The 19,764-nt window shown below is 36.6% G+C and overlaps 1 protein-coding gene across 1 annotated transcript in view; it reads right to left on the bottom strand.

The window, feature by feature from the left end:
- Window positions 1-19,764, bottom strand: part of LOC306857458 (neurexin-1a-like) — a 189,982-nt gene that overhangs the window by 69,873 nt on the left and 100,345 nt on the right. The window contains exons 11-12 of the mRNA XM_079397415.1: window positions 10,030-10,233; window positions 6,511-6,537 (exon numbers count right to left, since the gene is read on the bottom strand). Of these exons, the coding sequence (XP_079253541.1) occupies window positions 6,511-6,537; window positions 10,030-10,233 (231 nt within the window). The remainder of the gene's footprint in view (window positions 1-6,510; window positions 6,538-10,029; window positions 10,234-19,764) is intronic.

The following is a 19,764-nucleotide window of genomic DNA, read 5'->3' as shown; positions in this document are numbered from 1 at the left end:
CAGAATCCCTAATTCTGTGTTCTGATTCAGACAATTAGACGACAACGCTCACATGGAAAAAGACGTAACAAGACAGATATCACCACAAAAGCTCATATATTTTGAAGGTTGAATTGACTTAGAAATCTATGAACGCCCACATGTGCTAGAAAAACAAAATGGCCACCATCCATGGCCTGTTTTTGATGCCTAAATTTACCAAATAGAAAAAAGACAGGCTTTGTTTTCACTTCCTGCGTGGGGCGGAAAATGAACGACTTAACAGAAACAAATGAAAATAATGATTTTTAGGAAAGATAACAGAATAAATAAGAACAATTAAAAGAAAGTATCATAGAAGTACATATGAAGAGTTCATTTGCAAAAACCGATAACTCCATTTTTATTTATTTTCAGAAATCACGCTTTTTTACTGTGCATGCCTAGTAATATCAATCAAACTGCAGTTGGGTTGTTTTGATTTAGCAATAATACCTTAAACAAATACAGGTAATTTACAAAATTAAAGTTTATTGAAAGTACGTTTTTCTTTACATATTAAAAGTTTGTTTTATAGAAAAAGCAAATAACTCCCAACAGTCGTTTTTTTGGCAAAAGCAGATAACTCCACATTTCATGTTTTAGAGTTAAAAAACACTCGTTTAATCTTTGTAATCTCCTCAGATGACTGACAAACGTTGTTGTTGTTGTTATCATAAACTGTATAGATGTACACAAAGCTTTTCCCTCACCATTGTAACATGCTGCTTTTGCAAGGTTCCGTGAAAACATTTCAGCTTTTATTTTCACGTTCACCCTGAAGAAGATTTCCCAGGTTCATCAAGTTCGTCGAAACTCTTATCTTTGACGAAACTCTTCTCAGCTAGCACGTCTTTTCAAAGTGAAAGTAGCCTTGTTACCTGACCTGAATTCAGCACAGTGATTCTCTAAAAACGGCTTCTGTTCACAAACAACAAGGGCGCTTTTCAGCTTCTGCACTAAAACGTGAACTCGCGATGCCTTGAAAGTGGACAATACTGGCTTTTTTGACAAAACGTATTTAGGGTTCAGATCCCGCTATATGTGGAGAATAATGCACGGCAATCAGCTCCTTTTTTTTTTGAATGTGGCGTTATCGGATTTTGCAAAAAAAAAACTCTTCATATATTTTAAAGACTGAATTAACTTGAAAACCATTAACATCCACATTTGTTAGGAAAAAACTAAATGGCTGCCATCAATGCCTTTTCTCATGTTCAAACGATAAGATTTATCAATGCTTTTGAAGTCTCTTATGCTCATCAAAGCCAAATTTATTTGCTCAAACGTACAGTGAAAACAGCAATATTATGAAATATCATTACAATTTAAAAAAACTATTTTCTATTTGGATACAATTATAAATGTTTTTTTTTTGTTTTTGTTTTTTTCCTGTGATAGCAAAGCTGAATTTTCAGCAGCCATTACTCCAGTCTTCACTATCACATGATCCTTCAGAAATGCTTCCAATATACTGAATTGGTGCTCAATAAACATGTCTACTTATTATTAATGCTGAAAACAGTTGCTTCTTAATATTTTTGAGGAAACTGTTTTTTCAGTGGGCCTATTCTTTGATAAACAGAAATTTTGAAAGAACAGCATTTACTTGAAATAGAAATGTTTCATGACATCATAAATGTCTTTACAGTCACATTTGATCAGTTTAATGCATCCTTGCGGAATAAAATTATTAATTTCTGTCAAAAAATAAGAATAAAAACATCCTACTGACATCCCAACCTTTGATAGCCACTCAGTAGCTATCACCAATCTGTTTGATACATGTGCACATCAGAAACAGTTTTTCTCTTTCAGTTCCTCAGTGGAAAAAAGGCAATAAACAGAAAAAAATGAATGACAAGGGTTCATAATAGTTCTGAAAAACATCTTTCTCAATTTGCTTTGTGAGTGACTTGTAAATTGAAATAACAGAATGTAAACAAGCAACACACCACAGAGTCAGACTTGTTTCCTATGTGTTGTGTTAAAAGGTAAACTCTCAGCAGGGGACTACAGTGCGAAACTTTTCCATTTCTGAATTGTTTATAAGACCTTGTACCCAACTGTACCGGCAGGTGACAAACCACTCTTCAGAAATATCCAAGCTTCCTTCTCCACTATCGATGTGGAATTGGTTCCTGTGGTTTTCATGGGACCATTCACACCTTTTCCAACTTCCTCTGTGTTCATATGTAGTTGTTTATAATTATCTCCCAAGGCTCCTTACTGCGTGGGTAGATGCCCAACTGTGAGGGAGATGTGGAGGATCCTGACAGCTCCCGGCAAATGTGTTTCGCACATCGTCAAGCTAGAGCTGTTTTGCCTCTTCAATGCCAAAATACCCAGCGCAATCAGCAAGACTCTGTGCTTCGTGGAGGTGAGTGCTTGATGGCTTGGGCCCATTTCAACTGTTCGCCCCGCAACCGTTTCCCTCTAAGGAATAGATGCAGGTGAGAACGTTCTGGTAACTTTATTTAACATCACCAGAATGTAGTCCCATCAGGGTAAAAGTACATACATTTGGTACACAAATGATGCCTCTGCTGTGTAGACCACTGAGTTGTTGAGAGGACAGAGTATCTCTTCGAACCCCTGGGACTCCTGATGGCTCGCTTTTGGAGACAAAATTGGGTCTTCATTAGGAAGAAACAAATAATTTAAAGAGCCAATCATGTCGGATAAAAGGTTTCGGGTCCGATGCCCAGTGGTTCAAACAAAGTCAGCCATCCTGCCCAGATCTGAACAGCACTGTGGAAAACTGGGATACTGAGGCTGTGATGGAGCAGGGGGCATCATGATGTGACCATCTGCTCCATCACTCTATCTAAATAAGTAAACGGCCTTTTAATATTATTCTCATAGGACAAATTCACAATGTGTGAGACTTATACAGTCAGCCACAGCATGTAAAGATCAGATAAACAAACAAAACGTTCTTTTCACCCTGCTGTCCACCATTCTATCTGCATCACAAATGAAACAGGAGCATCGCCACTGCATATTTATGAACACGGCCGCTTCAGTAAATGGCAACGCTGCTGCATATTTATAGTAGGTTGTTTCAGAGAAATGAGGTCCTTTTGAATTCACATGAATCTCTTGATTCTGGTAAAGGATGCTCTGAATGCAACAAAATGTCTTCCTCTTGTCATCTGTAAACACGTTTCTGGGAAGATCAAGTGCAAGGTGTTATTAAATAATCAGACTGGAGTTTGTTCATGAGATCTGCTGTTAGGGGACATGTCAATGCCCAACAGACAGTTCACATAGGATGTGTTATTCTGTTTTTTTGTAAAATATTGTTCAACTTTTGATATGAAGCTTGGCAGATCTATGTCAGATCATTCTGGGGTGGCATATACATCTTAAATATATTCACTTTGCACATTATCTCTGGTGTACGGGCATTGATGCACCTATAAAAACACCTTTTGTTCAATTATGTCTCTCAAGCTATTTTTAATAAAAAAATCATTCTATGTGAATTTCTCCTATGTGCAGTACATCTCTGTGTAAGTACATTTACATTCACAGCTATAATTGAGCTAGAGCAGGTTATTGCATAACCGAGCTACAGTCTTTATCTGTCTAAGCATATATGACACAATGCGTAATCAAATATTTGAAGGATTAAAAACACACTGTGAGTCACCTCTGTCTCTCAGAGCAGATTGCTGAAGCCAATTGTAGCCTGTTTCTTGTGTATACACTACTGTTCAAAAGCTTGTGGTCAGTAAAATAATAAAAAAAGAATGCTTAATTTATTTAGCAAGGATGCATTAAATTGATCAAAATTGACAGAAAATACATTTATAATGTTTTTAAAAAATCCTATTAAACATTTAAATTCTTTAAAGAATTCTGAATAATAATAATAAATAGTATTGGCGTTTCAACTAAAATATAAATATAAAATAAGCTGAACAATGGTTTTGAACATTGATAATAAGGGCAAATGATTCTTGAGCACCAAATCAGAATATTAGAATGATTTCTAAAGGATCATGTGACACAGAACACTGGAGTAATTGCTGCTGAAGATTCAGCTTTGCCACCACAGGAATACATTACATTTTTAAATATATTAAAACAGAAACCAGTTTTTCTCTCATAATAACAATTTATAATTGTCATCATATTTGACTCTTTTTACTATATTTTTGAACAAATAAATGCAGCCTTGGTAAGCATAAGACTTTAAAAAAGTACAAATCTTATCAATAAACATTTGAACAGTAGAACTAGACAATTCTAAGCTACAATTGCATTATACACATCTGTTAATCTGACTTCACACACAAACAACTGAAATTGAGTGCTTGCAAATGCTTTGAAGCTACGATTGCAGCTTTCATGACATGAGCCAAGTGAGAAAAGCCAAGACAGATTGTGTGACATCAACAGATTTGACGATATACATCATTGACTGGGCAGTCTGCGTCCAGTCTGACATCCTTATTTGAGGATGAGCATGTCACACTAAGATTCAAGACAGCTGAATTCACCCTATGATGACAGAAATAGAAAATCAATATTTTTTTACAATATTCAAAATTTGTCTCAGGCTGCTTTGTCTCAGCATGCCACTGGCCTGTTTATAAGACTACTGTGTCTGGGAGTGTGTTGTGCTCCCATTATGCAGAGGGAGTAGACGAAAGATGTGGCATAGCCCCTCGAGGAAGCTCAGGTGCTTTGCTATCTTTGGCATTCAGGTTAACACAGATGACTGCTTTATTGTCAAATTAGCCAATATACTGAGCTCAGGGTTGCAACGAAATAACAAAATAATAACACGCTCACAAAAGCCTGTAAAGAGGCACAAGCAAAATATACTTAGTAAGACCAAGGAACAAAGCACTTTATCAGATGATGTAATAAAAGGTACAATCCTTTAAATGTCTGGATGCTGCTGATTGGACAGGAAACTCAGGCTTGCTTACTTCTGTAAATGAACAAATTTGCTTTTGTTACTATGCAACAGTACAACTGAAGGCCAAATTTGGATGCAGAACCATATTAGTTTGATGATAAAGGAGCTGATCATTACGTTCATTCTTTGAATGTGAATGAGCAATGGCAGTTTTGGGACACAATACTCTATGATGAGTCACTCATAGAGATACGTACCGGAAACAAGCAAACACAAAAACAAACAAAGACTCCTTTGAAAGAGCCTTTAGAGGCTGCCATTAATTACCCTGAGGCTTTTGGAGAATCAATGCCAGGGAAGGCTGGAGCTCTCAAATAAAAAAAAGAGAGAAAAAATAGATTGGCAAAGCCTGCAGAGATGGAGAACACCTCTGTCTCATCACATCTCTTTTCTTCTTCTTCCAGTACCTTCCTAAACAATGTCTAAATGGATAGTTCAAGAAAACAATAGAAATCTGTCATAATTAGCTCATCCTCACATTGTTCCAAATCTGTATGCTGTTATTTTTCACTGGAAAACAAATGTGAATGTTTAGAATATACATGTCAATTATGGGACGCAAAAAGAGACAGGCAAATAAATGTACAAAGTAGACCAAAACATGTGTCATGCCATAAACAGTTTAATATGGCATAAATAATTAACATGATAAGCAATTAATTTGCTAATAAAAATCTAAAATCAGAGCACAATTGGCTCTTTTAAAGTAGTTTGATTTGTTAATAATTTACATTTGATTCAATAATCCAGTCATAGCTGGAAGGAAGAGGAAGAGGAAGATTTATTTGTCCGCAAATAATTTAAATATAATATTCTATGTCTTCAGAAGAGTTGGAATATAGCACATGCCATATGGACTACTTTCATCATGATTTTTTCCTTTTTTATTCGTAACAGCTGTGCTCTGTGTGTCACTGTATGGAAAAGACCAGGTGAAGATTCTAATATCAAATTTTTTTTGTTCCAAGGAAGACATAATTCATAACTCACAATGGCAAGTAAATAATTACACAATTCTCAAAAAACAGCCACATTTTCCTCTTCTCACCAAAAATCAAATACTTCCTTATGGTCGCTCCTTCTGCAGTGAGCAACAAAAAGACGACAGAAGGAAAATAAGGCAGTCATTGGATGCCAAGCTCGGGGCTGAGGAGGGATTTGAGGAGAGGCTCTCTGAGGAAATGATCTTTGTGAGGGTTATTGGAAACGGCGTGAGCTGGAGTGTGATCTGTGAGTGAGAAACTTAATCACCTATCCTCTCATTCCAGTCAGCTCCATTTCTCATATTCCTAGAAAATGGCTGCCAGGGAGCCTGAAGGCTTCTGCAGCCCACAGGCAAAAACTAGCCGTACCTGACCGCTCGCTTGCACTTTGGAAACACCACTCAAAGCTCTGCTGGCCACAAAACAGAGGCCTCGTAAGCGCAATGTTTTACACTTCTGAAAGCATACACGCACACGCACATACATACAAATGAACAGTACACATACAGAGGAAGGCGCTTTGGTTCAGTATCATAGAGGCAGACAGAAGAGGAAGAGAGGGGATAAGTCACTTACTGGTAGTACAGTTTATCCTGATACAGTCTAGATGGGGGAGAACAGACAAGATGTAAATTCAGCCTTCAAGGTTATGACTGCAGACATCCATTACAACACATCGCCCACAAACTGGGGACGGACACGCAAACCAGGTGGAGCGGTGAGGCGCTGTTTCGCTGACCAGATACGCACTCTTTCTTTTCTACCTCCTGCGTGCTGATAATGAACCCCAGGTGGACTGGATTTGGACTCGCTGTCTGCGCTAATGAATATTCATGCCTTCACTGTGCCATAATATATTTAGAATTAGGGAAATTTGGCATGTATTGAAATGTGATTATACCCAGTTCCATACTAGTCTCAGGACTACTGAATATTCAGAGGTAATTGATTCATTTGCTCTCTGGGTTAGCTCAGAAAGCGGCACAGGAAGCAGAAAAGAGAGAGAATCTTGCCAGAGAAGCAGTCTGTCCTCGCCAACGGCGCTGCTGATGCTCTCATATGCACATTTTTTAAAAGCATTTCCCGTTAATGAGCAAAAACAGAAGATTTAAAGAATGACTCGTATTTGACCAAACTGGAAATGGGAAAAGGGCGGCCAGATAAGAGGGAGAGGAAAAACTTGTGTTTATGGACATGTCGCTGCAGAGCACCAGAGCGTGTCCCACAGTAAGCCTTAGCCTCCTGGGAGAAGAGCTGAATTCAGAATGCTCCTGTAGATAAAAACACTCCAAAACTCACAGCTCTTGACTTGATGTTCACTTTTCCTGCTCGCATGTGAGAAGAACCCCACGTGCATGAATAAACATAGGAATATCACGTTTTATAGTAGGCTCTCACAGTGAAGCTTCAAGGAAAGCCAGTTTGTGTGCGCGCAGTAAAAAAAAAAGGACTTATCTCTTGGTAATTTCCCTAAAGACAGTACACTGACACGATCATTATTATTGCTACTAATACTGCTTTGAAATAAATTCTCTTCAGGATTCAACAATAAGGATTTTTCTTTAAAGCTGTTTTTACTTGCCCTGACAGCGTCTGCACTGGCCCCATGACAAAAGAAAAATAATTTTAAATTTATGCTAGAAATATATTTTATGTGCTAAACATAAAATGCTAGAAATCAATTTTTATTTATTTTCAATTTAAATGCTAAATGAAATTGTCTAAAAAAATATACACATCGTTATATCATCATGATAGCTGATTTTTGCTATTTCAATGCTAGCCAGCTAGATATCATTGTGTTTGTAACAAATCAGCAAAATTTGTAACAACAATATTGACTATATCAAATAAAACCAAACAGTTACGTTTTCAAGGCATAAAAATCAATGTACAAAAATCAATGGCCTGTCAAATGGCCTAAAACTCTCTCACACTTACTGTCCTTATTGTAGAGCCCTGATATCACTTAACATTCGAGATGTTAACTGCTTTTCCAAACCCCATGTTCCCATTGGAATTTGACTTAACACTAAAACCTAAATCTTAAAAAAAAAAAAACTCAAGGTGAACTGTCTTTAAAACACTAAAAAGTACAGTTCCGCTGAGACTCCTTGCTGAACTGCACAATACAACTGCTTTTGTTCTGGCTGGTACTGTATAATATAACACCTTGCTTGAATGCTGGGAGAAGGCCCCCCTTTCCCATTACTATCTTTTGCAAAGAGTACTTCTAGAATGGAGAATCGATATTTCTCGTGCACAGCCCGGGCTGTCCCATGCTTCAGTGTGTGCTATGATGGAGTGGAGGGCCGAGAGGAATTCGGAGCATTACACAAATCCAGCTCTATCGTTTTCCCATAAGGCTGCAGCACGTCGCGTGTCGTCAACCACAGTGAAAATCGTGGCTGCTAACAGCCAGAGAGCAACGTGTGTCCACCCTAACAGCGAGTGCAATACCCTCCGGGACAGAAGGAATGATTGGTGTTTGTGTGGGTGCATGTCTGTTTGTGTATGCAGAGGAGTGCAGGTTTGAGCCTGCTGGGACTACTGGAAGGTTTTAGACATGCTATATGCAAGCGGACATGTTAAATGACACAGTATATGTCACACAGGCAAATGGGAATGGCTAACATTCATCTTAACGAGGGAATGTTTGGTTCTGCACATTTCAGCAGAGGAACTTTTTTAGTTCAGTTTTGCATGAGAAATACTTGATATGGTGTGGGAGGACAGTTACTTACTGTGAACTAGCTTGAACTTGTGAATAGTAGAGGTGGTGCTTTATGAGTGGAGCAAGACTGTATAATATTAAGCTGTGCGACCAAGGGAGGAAAGCATAGTGGCTTGTGGGGAAATGTAAATTAAACGTACTGGGCGAAACAATGGCTTGTCAGTGCTCCTGACACGTGTAACGCTCTAGCGGGGAGTCTATAGTATGCAGGTGTTGGACTATTGTGTATCAGTACAAGGCAGGGACTGTGCACTCTCTGGTAGGGCAAGTCTACAGCGTGCTCATCTGGGAGTGAGCGTTTGGCCGCAGACTCTGGCCGTTGAAGGTTCTACATCCTTCTCTTCAACACACAAGGATTTTAAAATGCTAAATGTGTCTGTATACATACTTAGCTACACTTTAGGGACAAATGTATCCCCAAAAATGAGCTGATTGGACAAAACCTTAGTTTAGGGACACCCAGGAATGTTCTCATTTTTAAAAACATAAATATAATATAATATAATATACCGTTCAAAAGTTTGAGGTTGTAATTTTTGTTTTTGAAATAAGTTTCTTATGCTCAACAAGGCTGCATTTATTTGATCAAAATTCAATAAAAACATTAATAACGTAATATATTATTACAATTTAAAACAACCATGTTGTAATTTAACATACTTCAAAATGTAATTTATTCCTGCAACACAAAGCTATTTTTTCAGCAGCAGCTTCAGTGCCACAAGATCCTTCAGAAATCTCTAATATCCTGATTTGGTGCTCAAGAAACATTTCGTATTATTATTATCTGTGTTAAAAACAGATGTGCTGCTTAATGTTTTAATGTAAATCATGATACAATTTATTTTCAGGATTTTCTGTTGACTAGACAGTTCAAAAGAAAAGCATTTGCAATAATTTATTCAGATTTATTAGAATTGATTTATTATGAATGGAAATCGTTTGTCTTTACTGCCATTTTTGATCAATTTAACGCATCTTTGATTAATAAAAATATAACTTTTTGGGGTCTTACTAACTTTACAAGCTTTTGAACGGTATTATAATATAATAAATATATTATTTAGTCTATAGTGCAGTATACATAATTAGCTGTATATATATTAAAAAAAACAATAGCAAGAAGTCAATGATGTCCTCATAGCCAAGTAAATTGTGGGTGTTACCTGAATAATAAAAGGATAATATTTGCAAAAATAAATCTTACATTGTAAAACTTATTAACATAGACAATATATGAAAAAGTCATGTACTAATATGCCTGCAGATTGAAAACAAATTATTCCATGCTATGTTTTGTGTCATGTACGTTTCATTTCTATGTGTGGTGTTAACTATTGAGGTGAGCGCTCCAATTGTACCTAGATTGACAGTGAGTCGGACACGCCCTCCATCCAGCTCCAGTCTCAGAGTGTCTGCTGAGTTCCGGGACGTTGTTGCCATGAGAACACCATAGGCACGCTGGGAACGGAAGCGCAGCGACACGTCCTCTGCTTCTGTGTGCATCACTACTGGCAACTGGATCTTCATGAACTTACTGCCGTCATAACTGAGGATGGTGGCATCTGAGAGAGAGGAGGAGAGAGAATTTAGGAAACACTAAAAAAAGAGAGTGCTGGGCAGTGACAGCAGCTCTGTGGCTGATCATAAACCCTAGTGTTGATGGTGACAGATGAATGACTGGTTACTAAAATGTTTTACAGGCAGACACTGAAATTCCCCACAGCATTTCACACCAGTAGCACAGAGCTGCTCAGTCTAACCAGAAGATAAATGGCATAAAAAAGACTCATTATACACCACATTTTATTTGTTCTTTTTACTGCAAAGCAGTATTTATGAAGACACCATATAATGTATTCCTGCTGAGGGGCTTTTGAAGCACCGTTTAACGCTGTCCGTTGCTTTAATCTGTTTATTCGTATCACAATTATTTTATTGAGCAATTCAATTTAGTGGGCCGGATCTCAAGACATCTCATTTGCAATGGGAGATAGTCGAGGTCTCAGAGCGACTGGCATAATCTCACCAGCTGCTCAGTCAGAGATATACAGTCCAGAAAGAGAGGAGGAGACACACATGCCAACAGACCGATCTGCACATTTCCACTTCATAAAAGCTGATTCCAGGCCGGAATCAATCAAAACTAGATCCACATAACTTTCCCACCCCATTATTTAGTTTGCTTGCTCAACTTTGTTTTTTTCATGGCAAAATAATAATAATAATAATAAAATAAATAAAAAAAAATATAATAATAAAGTGATAAAATGAAAACCATAAAAATATAAGAAACATTACAATAAATCGCGCTACCAATGGTGATTTAATCTAAAGATCAGTTAGCTCATATCACATCTAACTGTGCAAAGTATTATCATTGTTATACTTTGTTCTCAAATTATTAATGTTAACAACATCAGCATTGCGTCACTATGAGTATAGTGTGTACTAGCGTGTATATTTCAATTTTTGTACAGTCTAATATCTAATTGTCATACCATTCTAATTTCATATTAAGAAATTCTTTTAATCCAAAAAGCAAATTAATCCTCCTTCAAACTGGTTCTATTTAAAATACAAAAACTTGTGTAATCCCACGTTGGCTATCTGTAATCAGAAGCACATTTAAAACTGGAATATAATAAAATTTCATTAACATGTGTTTCATAAACACATAATCCTTTCTGGATTACAATCTGCCATCAAAATGATAAATTTAATTATTCTATATCTGCTGTGAGAAAAGGCTATAAATGATCCGCCACTTGCAGGATCCTCACGTGCGATAGCCTACTAGCTGGAACAACTTCTTTACGTTTACAGACGTGACGTAATGACGCGGCAGCATGCTAGAATTTCCCGTGGAAACCTACCCATACCACTCAAATTAGAAAACATTATTATAAGCTAACTGTTGTGAATCAGGCTAAAGTAAGGTAGTTTGGAACACTGGCTGGTTATGTACTTTCTCAAATATTGATTTCGGATCATTTTTAACCAAAACAAGTTACGGACTGCAGCTTTAAGTTCTAATTCTTGCCATTAAAAACCACTGACTACAAGTTTTGCTTCAATAAACACCGGATTCGCTGCTTATTAATAGCTAGGCAGTTGTTAAATTTAGGTGTTGGTTAAAAGTAGGGATGTAGAATATGGTCATGCAGAATATGTGTTTTATACTGTACAGTTGTAGCCAAAATTATTAGAACACTGGTATTATTAGAACACTGGTATTTTCACCAGCTAAAAAATGGTTTTAAGTCAGTTATTTCTATCTTTTTCTGTAGTGTGTCAGTAGGAAATATCAGTTTACATTTCCAAACATTAATTTTGCCATTAATTGTTTTAATCCGTGAGATTTTTGTTTGCACAAGGAGTCTGAAAACAGCCAGTCTCCACACAGAGATCTGATATCATCATCATTCAGTCTGTCTGGAATGAGAAACAGAACAAACGGAGACAGACTAAATCCAGAAGAATTGTGGCAACATCTCCAAGATGGTTCAAAAGACAGTGTTAATTACCAACTGTCATGTGATTTCAGCTCAGGTACTAAGACTTTTAGTTGCTCTCTTTTCTTAAAATAAAAACTCAGAAGCTTATTTTACCCAATGTAATGTTTCCTTGAATTGTATAACATTGTGTGAGAACCAGTAACAATAAAATTATAGGCTATTATTTACGCAGTTGCTGTAGTTATATCTTTGTTTTGCTCTCAGGGCAGAAACAAGAGCCAACTCTGAGAGAAGTTTGCAGATCGTTTGCACAGTTTTGGTGGAAAAGGTATACAGAACCACAGGAGTGCTGAGTATGAGTTGTGTTAAAAAAATAAAGAGAAAAGAGGTAGAAAAAGTCCGATGAGGCGCTTGTACAGTGTATATGCCCAGATAATTTAGCTCGATAATGGAGGCCGGACGCATCTGCCTCTGTGCAAAGACCGGCCTCTCAGCCAGAGGACAACATCTGGCATGGAACCAGTACAGAGACATCACTCGCTTGTGAGGGAGCTCTGGAGATGACGAGGCTGCAGGCTATCACCAATTAGGCTACCCTCTTCTTCACACACACACAGACACACACTCTTCCTGTAATTTTGGTGCCTGTCTCGTCTCAGCATCCCCTGTTTCTGTTACACCATTGCCAAGCCTGAGAGCACAACAGAGAGAGCGAGACAGCGGAAAACAAGACGAAGACAGGAACACAAATACGGCAGCATGCATACTAATCAGCGCAGTCATGTACACTCACCCCCTGAGGAAGAGAGAGTGTGTGAGACAATGTAGTCATTGAAAAAGGTACCGTAATCATGTTGGACGAGTATTATGTGTCTCAACTCTTGCAAAACATTGATTTACCCAACAATCTCATAGTACTATGCACATAAATATACCATTACTTTCATGGCATGTAGAATTTCAACCCTTTAAATTTAAGTCAATAAATACTTTAGCAAAATTAAGGTTTTAGTAAGAATTATTGCATTTCATTTGTTTATTGATTTTATTTTTATTTTAGTTGTTTCATTTTTTATTTAGCTGATTATTATTTGTTTAATTTTAGTTGTTGCAGCCCTAGAAATGTATATTTGTATTCAGAAAGGATGCATTAAATTGATCAAAAGTGACAGTACAATTTTTTTATTTCAAATAAATGCTGTTCTTTTCATCAAAGAATCATGAAAAACTGTACAGTGTCACGATTTCCACAAAAACCTCAGCACAAAAATCTACAAAAATATCTTCATAATTTTACAATATTTTCTGAAGGATCATGTGACACTGCTGCTGAAAATTCAGCTTTTCCATCACAGGAATAAATTGCATTTTGAAATATACTGAAAACAAAAACAGTTAAACTATAATAATATTTCAATATATTACTGGTTTACTGATTTGATCAAATAAATGCAACCCTCAGTGAGCCTAAGATAATTTTTAAAAACATTAAAACAAGAAAAATCTTGCAGACCACAAACTGTTCCTGGTCTTATTGGGCAACATTCACTGTATGTTACTCAAAAGGTTTACAGAAATAAAAACTGAAATCTCACATCAAAAAAGCCAACAGTCAAACTGATGTTAAGGTTTTGTTTGTGTACCGTTCTAATTAATGATAATTTCAGACTAAATTATAAATTCTTGCTAAAATCATTAGCACAGTAATAGAATAAAAGAAAATGGAAAAGAAGCTGCAGCATTATATAAGATCCACGTTCCACAATCAAATTTACAACTTGTATTTGTCTTTGGCTCTTTTCAGGTATTTCACTTTTCACTATCCAATCAGTTCTCAAATGATAAAATCAAGTCCAACCCTCCATTACAGAAGTTAGATCTAAACACTGAAGAATCACAAATCATGTCGACTTTAACAACCACTAGGATGCACCACAAAGCAGATGTCCACCTACTCTATGCTGGAGCTCCCACTGTAGCCTTTAACCCTAAACCCCAATCTTTAGCCCTCCCCACCGAGACCTGGTCCAGAGAAGAAGCAGCCTCAAAACAATGACAGCTTGACAAACGAGCCCCCCCTCTCGTCTCCAGTGCAGTAGTCTCACACTAGGGGAGAGGATAATGAAAAGAGAGGTATGGCCAGTGGTTCAGAAAGACCCTCATTGCCTCATCAAACAGCGCTATGCAGTCACGCAGCGGGAGAGCGCAGCAGTATGGCATCTGCACCGCTCGACAGCCCACACATCACATTCAATCTGGACAAGATGGAAGCGACGCTCTCTGTGCCTCGCAGAGGTCTGTAGAGGTTTCAAATGAAGAAACATGCTAGGAAAACAGCATGGAGATGGAACAGAGGGAGGACGGGAAACGACAGGATTGAGGGAGTGATTGACGGAGCTCAGCTGTCCACAAATTTAGACACTAGAAAAGGATGTTTCTTCAGCTATAGGCACTTCTGGACCCTGTGGACTTAAAATAATTCCCTTCGGCTAGTTTAAAACCTGTTAGCCTGCACCAGAGCGACCTCGCACTGAACGATCTTTGTTTGCATGTGTCATTGTTTTCTAATAGAATAAATGAAACGGGACAAAGTTAATCTTGACAAACTTTATATCATTCTGAGGGTCTAAGCCTCAAGCATCGACGACAGATCGCTGTTTTTCGATGGAAAGCTTATAAGGAATGAGTGGCACAAATTTGCTACATTTGTGTAAGCAGTACACATCCAAACACGCAGAGTAAAAAAGCCGTACGTACCTTTATCATTGTAATAACGAGCCACAAACGCGTCCACTGCTGAAATCCCAGTTTAGTTAGAGAGGTAAGGGTCCACAGAAAAACATCCCAGCGAGCACTTTTAGTCCAGCGAAACAATAACGTTGTAATAAGGATGAATATTCCTTTGTTTACATTTCATTTCTTCAGAGAGTTATTGTTCGCGTCCGTTATGGAATAAATTACGCTCAAAAACAGCGTCTTGGTGGTAAAAAAACAAAACGATGTTGTAGAATACGGTCTTACAAATATAATGAGACCGTCTACGGAAAAAAAAGTCTCAGAAAAGCGGAATATAGATTATTTGAATTTGGCGCTCCCTCCAGCCGGCAGTGACGCTTCTGTGACGCACGCTGTCATCTGAGCGGGGCACAATTTAGCGATCTGCTTTATCCATAAAAAACTGTTTTTTTTTTCTTCTACATTTTTTATATGTGTGTGTGTGTGTATTGTGTGGGGAATGTGGCCGTGTCTGCATGATTATAATCTGTATGGACGCACATCAGCGTGTTTATTAGCGACTCTATGACGGCTATCATTGTGATTCATTGATCAGCTATTATTGATTATATGGCCCATCTGTTTGATTATAATCTGAATGGAAGCACATCAGCGTGTGTTTACTGACTCTATGACCATGTCTGGCAATATCACTTCACGTCTGGCAGTGATATTTATCATTGTAATAACGAATAACGAACAATACTTCAGTATACATACTATATACAAAGCATTTTTTTCTATTTTTTTTCCTTTTTTATTACTCAAATAATTATTTTTGTATTTTTTAGTGCTCAAATAAATCTGTCTATTATTTTATAATTGAAAAACTATGCAGGAACATGTACAATGACTAAAATAGCTTGTATAATTCTGTAATCCATTTGGTGGTTATTTTTCCTCAAACAGGGGGGTGGGGGGACCATAAATAGTTTCAGAAAAAATATTGCAGGAATCTCATTTTTCATGGTATCTTCTTCAAATTTGAAATATGAACACATGAGACATGTGGCTTTCGATCCATTACTTTTCTGGATTGCTCCAGGACTTATTTCATGTATTTGTATATGAAATAAAAAAACATTCAGTGTGGAAAAATATTTTTCAAGGGACGTCAGTGTCTATAACTTTTTATCTTTTTGAGCATTATCAACTCTGGATGATAGATAGTAAAGCCCAGAGTCTCTTCTTTCAAAAGATACCTAATTTGTTTGTGTAAGCACACTTTGTCACAAACTGTTACCATTTTAATTCAGGTAGGTTATTTTCACCTGCGAGGCCACAAATGGGGTTGAAGGTTAACAGGTTAATATATCTACTAACAATTCCCAACAGTGTAGGACAGCACTATTTTATATAGATTTAATCAATTTTCTGAAACGTCATGAATATTTCCATCATAATGCCACTACAACATATCGTGTCATTTATTTTGTTTGATAGCATTCTAATGGAAATTTAAACATTTTTAGAATGTTTAATTTTACATCTAGCATTGTATAAATCCTCAAACTATTTACAAAAATATATATGCACCAATAAAAATGTTGTTCATATATATTCACATTTTTTATCGTTTAATTTTTCATATTTGACGTTAATGGCTTTTTTCAATAAAAATGATGCTAGTCACAACTGAACAGTCACAAATTGTGGAAGAATATTAATATAAACAATTTTCACACACTAAAAATAAAAATTGGTCATGTTTATACAGCTTTTTTTGTACCATATTTTAGACTGAAAGTCTGGATCTGGGATCTGAGTGTAATATTTAAAAAGAAGCTGAAATAGCTCATAATAATGCTACCTTTCAGATTAAATTTTTAATTGTTTCACTCCTTGTTTATATCATATATATATATATATATATATATATATATATATATATATATATATATATATATATATATATATATATAATGTTTGAATGTATGTATGATTAAATATGCATCATTGTAAAAATATTCTACCAATTTGATAACAACTGGTAGCAACCAGACAGAATTCACAATTAAAATGATTTCACTCAATTATTTATATAATTGATAAAGGAATGGTTTTAATGTAATCTTCATATAACAAAAATGGGAAAATCTTAGTATTATAGTGCCCATAGCTGTAGAAACACCCATAAAGACTTAATTTTATATTTTTGAATGACACAGATCTCTCAATTAGAGGTCAATCTTGTCACAACAAGCACTGAGCAGTCTCGAAAGCTCCTCAAACTGCCGCTCTCCTGGTCTGTAATGAGAGAGACGGAACTGGAGGACCGCAGGTAGAAAGGAGTGTACATGGTTGGTCACTCTCTCCATCTGCCCCTCCATCTGTTGCTACTTTCATTTAGTGCTCTGTGGCGTCCAGCTCCTCTGATATGCAGGATCAGCCCCACACATGCAAATGGAGATACTCAGTTACGCAGGACTATATATCTCTTCCATTTTTATCTCCCTTTCTAGCTCCCACATAATCTCACATGAAGCACTTTTTACTTGGTCTCAGACAAAACAAAATAAATACATTAATTAATTAAACTAACCTGGTAAAATTTAAATTGTATCTAATAAATTACATGATGTGCCAATCCATAAAACGGCCTAATCAAAATTAATCATTTTATTTTAGGATCATTGATATGCTAGTATAGTTTTTTAAATGATCATTTAATTAATATTTTGCTTAAGATTTAATATTTTCTGTTTTTATTTCAGTTATAGGAATTTTTGGTGTGTTTTTATAATTTTAAAAAATATGTCTATATACAGTAGTTTCTATATAGTCTATATATGTCTAACTAGTTTGAATAATCTGAGTTAAAGTTTTAGTAAATTGTTGTGTGTGCCTGTCATTTTTTTTTTTTTTTATGTATAGTTTTTAGTTTTAGTTAACTTAGTTTTAGTTATTTTAGTAACTTATGTTACCTTGGCAGCTAGCTGAAATAAAATATGCCATTTTTATGCCATTTTAGTTGTGTCACAAACAACAATATTTGCTGATAGATGAAGAAAAAAAAAAAATCTAAGACATTACTGTCTGTACTGACATAAATGTCTGACATTCTAAGCATAATTTAATGAAATAGCATTTCATGCATCCTTAATATGCATAATTACCCCACATCATTTGACAACATTTTAACACAGTAAATTGTTATTTACCATGATTTTCATCTTATTTTATTTTATTTTATTTTTTGGCCTTTTTGCCATTTAATTGATAAGAATAATAGAACTAGAAATGCTGCCAGCAAGGGAGAACAGTTTCAGGAAATGACACAAGCCAGACTCAAACTTGCATCACCTGCATGGATGCTCAACATTTCAGAGCGCATTTGTTAATCACAGCTAGGCCACGCCTCCACCTCGCATCCACAAACATGCAAATGACCTAATCTGCCTACATCTGAATACGCTCTCCCTGAATTGCGAAGTTCTTTGAGTTTAGCTCGCTGGGTGACATCCGGAGAGTCAGCAGTCACATGGTGGAGCTGCAGGCCCTCCCTGCTAGAATTCAGCAGCGCTCAGGAGCTATGGTTGCCACAGGGATTAGGGAAATGTATGTTCAACAATCATGATAAACAGGATGAGTTGGCTCAGAGGCATCATACATTATTCAGGCTTGCTAGTGGTGAGTTCCCGCATGCCGATGGAACCTTCACAGTAAATGCATGTTACAATTTTTCTGCAAGCAACACGACACCTCATGAAGTCTAAAAGCGCACAGCGGCTGGGGCAATGAAACAAATACTGACTTGGGAATCAACATGACCGACCTGCCAAGCGTGCAATCAAGCAGGTGTGGCTGTGGGAAACAAAAGTGAAGTCTATTACGGCTTGGCTGTTTAAACCAGCTTGTAGCACATCCTGTCACCTTTCTAAACAAAATAAACGCTGTAGGGTAAAACTCTGTTTGCAGAACTATCAGGTACTGAGGGATGAGCAGAGGTTATGCACTAAGTTTAGTCACTGTAAGAGCCCATTAGGACCCTTGGAGAAATGACAGGAAATTAGGGCAGATGTTATTCTGGGGCGATTGTTTTCCTTTGATGCTTTGTTCAAGTAAGTCAAGCACTGAGAGCAGCTGGATGGTTATGGATTTATGCACAGAGTTTATTTCACATCACACAGCTGGGCAGGGCCAACTGTGAACATAATGACATGCTCTGAGAACTTTTGCTCACCCTAACTCACCCTGTGTACATCTGTTGGTGGTGTTCATTTTCAGTTTTATTTTTCTTTCGTTCATCCTGTAAATTTAGCTAGTTTTGTCATGTCAAATTCACTAATTTTGACCAATTTACTCAGATTTAAATATTCAGTACACATATAAATATAAAATCTACAATAAATATGTAGTAATATAAAAAAATTATGTAATTTGGTTTTAGTAGACCACACATTAAACAAAAAATATTTTACAATTTAGCCAGTTTAGTCATGTCATATTAATTGTGCACATTTTACTCTGACTGAAATAGCAGAATTATTTCTTAAGTGTAACGTGTTAAGGCAACAACAACTTGCACATTCTGATTAGCACTCAAGTTTGTCAATTTGTTTAATTATCTTTGCAAATAAATATATATATTAGGGGTGTAACGATTCACAAAATTCACAGTTCGGTTCGATACAATACAGTGGTGTCACGGTTCGGTACGTATTCGATACACGGGGCGGGGTAATTGGTTATGTTGCAATGTTGGAAATATTTCTGTTTTAAACCATAAAGGTGAGCAAATGTTTATCACACAAGCACACGTTTGCCCACGTGCAAACTTTGCGCAATATTTATGCTGGTGAACATCTTAATCTCAGTCAATTCACTATGCAGATAGTGAAAATAAAAATGGAATGACGGAGT

Source organism: Barbus barbus (assembly GCF_936440315.1).
Source record: "Barbus barbus genome assembly, chromosome: 38".
NCBI classification, from domain to species: Eukaryota; Metazoa; Chordata; class Actinopteri; order Cypriniformes; family Cyprinidae; genus Barbus; species Barbus barbus.
Note: the sequence above shows the minus strand (reverse complement) of the source record. Positions and strands in the feature narration are given on the sequence as shown.